Source organism: Eurosta solidaginis, chromosome 1 (genome assembly GCF_040869045.1).
Source record: "Eurosta solidaginis isolate ZX-2024a chromosome 1, ASM4086904v1, whole genome shotgun sequence".
NCBI classification, from domain to species: domain Eukaryota; kingdom Metazoa; phylum Arthropoda; class Insecta; order Diptera; family Tephritidae; genus Eurosta; species Eurosta solidaginis.
In genome coordinates this window covers 95,038,592-95,043,154 of record NC_090319.1, presented here as the reverse complement: position 1 = coordinate 95,043,154, position 4,563 = coordinate 95,038,592, and the positions used below count along the sequence as shown (strand labels likewise).

At 35.4% G+C, this 4,563-nt stretch overlaps 1 protein-coding gene across 5 annotated transcripts; it reads left to right on the top strand.

Moving 5' to 3' along the window:
* The first annotated feature begins 666 nt into the window (after positions 1-666).
* On the top strand, positions 667-2,461 carry LOC137236628 (uncharacterized). Of its 5 annotated transcripts, none has more exons than XM_067759499.1 (2): positions 667-808; positions 1,160-2,461. In XM_067759499.1, the coding sequence occupies exon 2, from the start codon at positions 1,255-1,257 to the stop codon at positions 2,290-2,292; it is 1,038 nt and encodes a 345-aa protein (XP_067615600.1). In that variant the 5' UTR covers positions 667-808; positions 1,160-1,254; the 3' UTR covers positions 2,293-2,461. The 5 variants fall into 5 exon arrangements, with proteins under 5 accessions (XP_067615600.1, XP_067615578.1, XP_067615594.1 ...); XM_067759477.1 differs by having other exon boundaries at positions 705-837; XM_067759493.1 differs by having other exon boundaries at positions 799-935; positions 1,209-2,461.
* The last annotated feature ends 2,102 nt before the right edge of the window (positions 2,462-4,563 follow it).

Below are 4,563 nucleotides of genomic sequence, written 5' to 3'. Positions count from 1 at the left end.
CGTTTGCATCCCCGTGCGTTTGTAAATTATGAAAGGCAATTTTAAACCACCGCGGACTAGAGAAAAGGGTGATTTCTAGTTTCCAACACTTTTTAGCCTTTTAAACGCTTCAAAAATGTCTAACCAAGCTGTTGTGGTGTTTAATGCTCTTTTTCGCTTTGGTAATATAGCACTTTTATTAACTAACGTAACATTTTTTAACTAATTACACAAATTTGCATACAAAAAAATGTAAACAAACTTCTTGTTCTTCCTTTTTTCTTCCATAATCAGTAATTATGAACTCATTTTAGAGATGCTGGTATTTTTTATAGAAAAATTCCCCTCCAGAGTTTAATGCCTAATTCATAGTGTACAAGTACAAGTGTGTTGACTTATCTGTCAGGCATTCTGACAGGCACTCGCTGGATTCGGAATGACAGCGAATTTAAAATGGACACCATTACCGAATGCTCCGAATGATTGAAAAATTGAAAAAGTCGAGACGATTGGTAGACAAAAATGTTGTCGTTGAGACCAAAAATGCGACTCTAGACCTGAGATTTCCATCAGGTGAGCGAGGCTGTTTGTAGTTTTGACGTTTATCGCTTAGTGAACACACTTGGTATAGGTACACTATGGCCTAATTGGAAGTGAAAGAATAAAAGAGAAACGTTAAAATTTGACAGAAAAAAATCTAGTTCGCAGGGATGGCACATATGTAAACGATTTGATTATCTATTGACGATTTATTGTACTTTAAGCATGTGTAAACGTAGTCGAAGCACTGCATAAATTAGGATGTTTTTTTTTTTCGTTTAGTAGAAAGGTAAACGTGCATGGCGGAACCAATAACAGGTGACTGCAGTAAATCGGGTCATTGGTACTTTTTTAGTATTTTCACATTAGTCCAACGATTAACAAAACCAAAGCACATGGCATTTTTATTTATGTTTGTAAGTATCGCAGCTGCCACCATGTATGGTTCCGCCATGGCTCTTAGTTAACAACAAAGTTCTTAAAACTTACAAACCAAAAACAAATTTCAAATGTGCAAAGTACCAATAACAAAGCCATGACTTGAAATTGTTTTGTTCATCATTATGCTTATATATTAATAGTTATCAAAAATTCTTAAAATTGAGTCAATCGGTAATTTTTTTTGCTCAATTTCCAACAGATTTCATTAATTTTTTTATTCTCCACACCAACTGCCTGCTTGTAACCAGTTTAATCAAAAACGCTGTAGCCTTTACCATAACATCAGCACCAACCATGGAGTCGAGACTTCAACGCAATAATTTAGAACGACTTACTTTTGCACAACAAATACTGGCAATGTACCTTGCAAGTACTGTGCAGTTTAATCTGAGTTGGAGTTACGGCAATTCAAATAACATGTTGACATCAAGTTCCCTTAGTTCAGGGACATTCCGCTCAGGGGGGCTCTCGCGTGCCCAACGAAGGAGCAGAAACAAAAAGCAACTTAAGCGATTGCAGAAAAATGAAGACGCACCAAATAAGATAACATCCGCACCACCAAAGATCAATAAAGCTACAGCCAGACATTTAAAAACCAAAAAAGGTGAGCCAAACACTTCTACTTCCCCATCAATTAAAGGTGAAAATCAAGCGTCAAAAGAAAAACCATTGCCGGAAAAATTGCCAGGACTATCTGATATGCGTTTGCAATTGGCCAAAGAATTTCCTAAACGGATAAGATCCTTGCAAAAACAATTTGATTCGGAAATAAAAACGAACTCCCAAGCAGCTTTTCAAAGACATCCACCAGTTGCAGAAATACTCCTTAAGAGTGGCAGTACAGTAACAGCTGAAGCTTATCACCTTATCCGTTACATAATACTGGAAGCAATTGAAAAATTACAGAAATCTAGGAAAGCTGCTACTCCAATATTCTATTGTATGACGAACAAGGGAATGTATATACACATACTTTGTCATGATGAGTATGCATATAAATTTATGGAAGATTGTATCGGAGCCACCATGACCGCATCTGTACATCAATTAAAAGTAAGTGCTGATTGTGTATACTGCTTCAGTGCCATTTATAAGGCTGTCATAAAGGATGTTAAACAGTTTTTGTTACAAATTCGTTTACATATACCGAAAATGCGTACGGATCATTGGATTGTTGTGCATAGCAAAGTAGAACACGATGAAACTCATTTTTTATTTTTGATTTACGAACTATCGGCTTTGATGCTGGAACATCGATATGGCAATAGATTAGTAATCAATTTGAACGAAGTGTTGTTCCACAATCATGGACAGTTGCCAAACTCTGTGTGAGATTAAATATATGGAAAAGGTAGACTTTTTAATAAGTTTCCCGTCATATAGCTTTTACCTGTATTTATTAAAACTTTTGTTATTTATCAGTTTCTTATGTTATCTTTTTATGGGACATTTTATCTTAAAGTTCTCAGTAATAAAATAATTTTTGACATTGTTAACACAATGCTTTTTGCGTGACCACTGTATCTATATATATAAAAAGAAGTGGACATTTTGACTGTTACTCCATAACTCGAGAACGGATAGAAAGATTGCCATGAAATTTTTAGGAAAGATACAGGAGGAGAGAAGATGGTTAGTTGATTTTAAAACCCCTAATCGGTTTAGCCATATATATATATATATATAAAAATGAATGTTTGTTTTTTTTTTTATTTAGAATGTTTGTATGTATGTCATCGATTAACTCAAAAACTACTGGACCGATTATTATGAAAATGGTATATATATGTATTTTTCCACGGGGAAGGTTTATATAATGAGTACTTTGATACCGGGTGACTAGGGTCTCGAGATATAGGCCAAAACATGGACCCGGGTAACTCCAGGAAGTGTTTTACAATATGGGTATCAAATGGAAACTGTTTATGAGTACTTTGACACTGGATATTTTTCGTACCCCTTGGTGACTATGGTCCCTAGAATGTGTTTATACAATATGGATATCAAATGAAAGCTGTTGATGAGTGCTTTAGTACAGGGTAGTTTTCATACCTATTGGTGACTAGAGTCTCGAGATATAGGCCAAAACGTGGACCCGGGCACCCCTAGAATGTGTTTGTACAATATGGATATTAAATGAAAGCTGCTAATGAGTGCTTTAGTACAGGGTAGTTTTCATACCTTTTGGTGACTAGGGTCTCGAGATATAGGCCAAAACGTGGACGCTGGTACCCCTAGAATGTGTTTATAAATATGGATATCAAATGAAAGCTGTTGATGAGTGCTTTAGTACAGGGTAATTTTCATACCTATTGGTGACTAGAGTCTCGAGATATAGGCCAAACCGTGGACCCCGGCACCCCTAGAATGTGTTTTTACAATATGGATATCAAATCAAAGCTGTTGATGAGTGCTTTAGTACAGGGTAGTTTTCATACCTATTGGTGACTAGGGTCTAGCAGATATAGGCCAAAACGTGGATCAAGGTAACACTAGGATGCGTTTTTACATTATGGGTATCAAATTGAAGCTGTTGATGTGTGCTTTACTATAGATAATTTTTTATACCGCTGGGTGTCTTGGGTATCGAGATATAGGCCAAAACGTGGACACGGATACCCCGAGACAATGTTTATACAATATGGATATCAAATGAAAGCTGTTGATGAGTGCAGAGTAGGTTTCATACCTACTGGTGACTAGGGTCTCGAGATATAGGCCAACACATGGACCCGGATACCCCTAGAATGTGTGTGTATTTTGGATATCACATGAAAGTTGTTGCTGAGAGCTTTTAAGTAATTTTCATTGTGATATTCGATTTAGTCGCATCAACCTGGAAAAACTGATAAATATGCATGTGAATCCGAAATAAAGTCATGAATTAATAATACCCACAAAGCTTACATGGTTCTTCAAACTAGCTTTTTTTATATTCAGATCCCATATCCGTTATTATTGTTTTCATAATTGCATAAATTAATATAAATTTTTCGAATATGGTTCTGGCTACTGTTTTTGCATGTTTACTCTGTATAGGAATTGCAACTAAGTATTTAGTCAAGCCACATATCAGAGTGACAGCGTATTCGTTTCCATTTAATGATCTTGGTAAGGGTCCAACTGTATCTTTTTGTACTGTTTCGAACGCCTTCGGTGGTGTTTCAGTCAAAATCATTGTTTCTTTTAAATTTTATAAATTTGATTTTTATTACAATTTACGCATTTCTTTATATATTTTCTTATATCATTTTTCATATTTTTCCAGTAATATTTTTGTCTTATTTTATTAGTTGTACGATTGATTCCTGGGTGGCCACCATTAACAGGATCATCGTCATATTTTTGAAGAATCTTTTTAATTGAATTCTTTTTAGTTTTCGATTTTGTCGCGACTTTCATTATTTTACATGCCTGTACTGGCATTTCTTTCAAATCATTGATATCTATTCGTGACAGAGCGCCTGCCACGTAATTTTCTTTTCCGGCTATGTACTCCACCCTAAAGTGATACTCTTCCAAATCTAACCTGATTCTAGTTAATTTAGATGAAGGGTTTTTCATTGAGAATAAATATGTTAAAGGTCGATGATCCATTTTCAC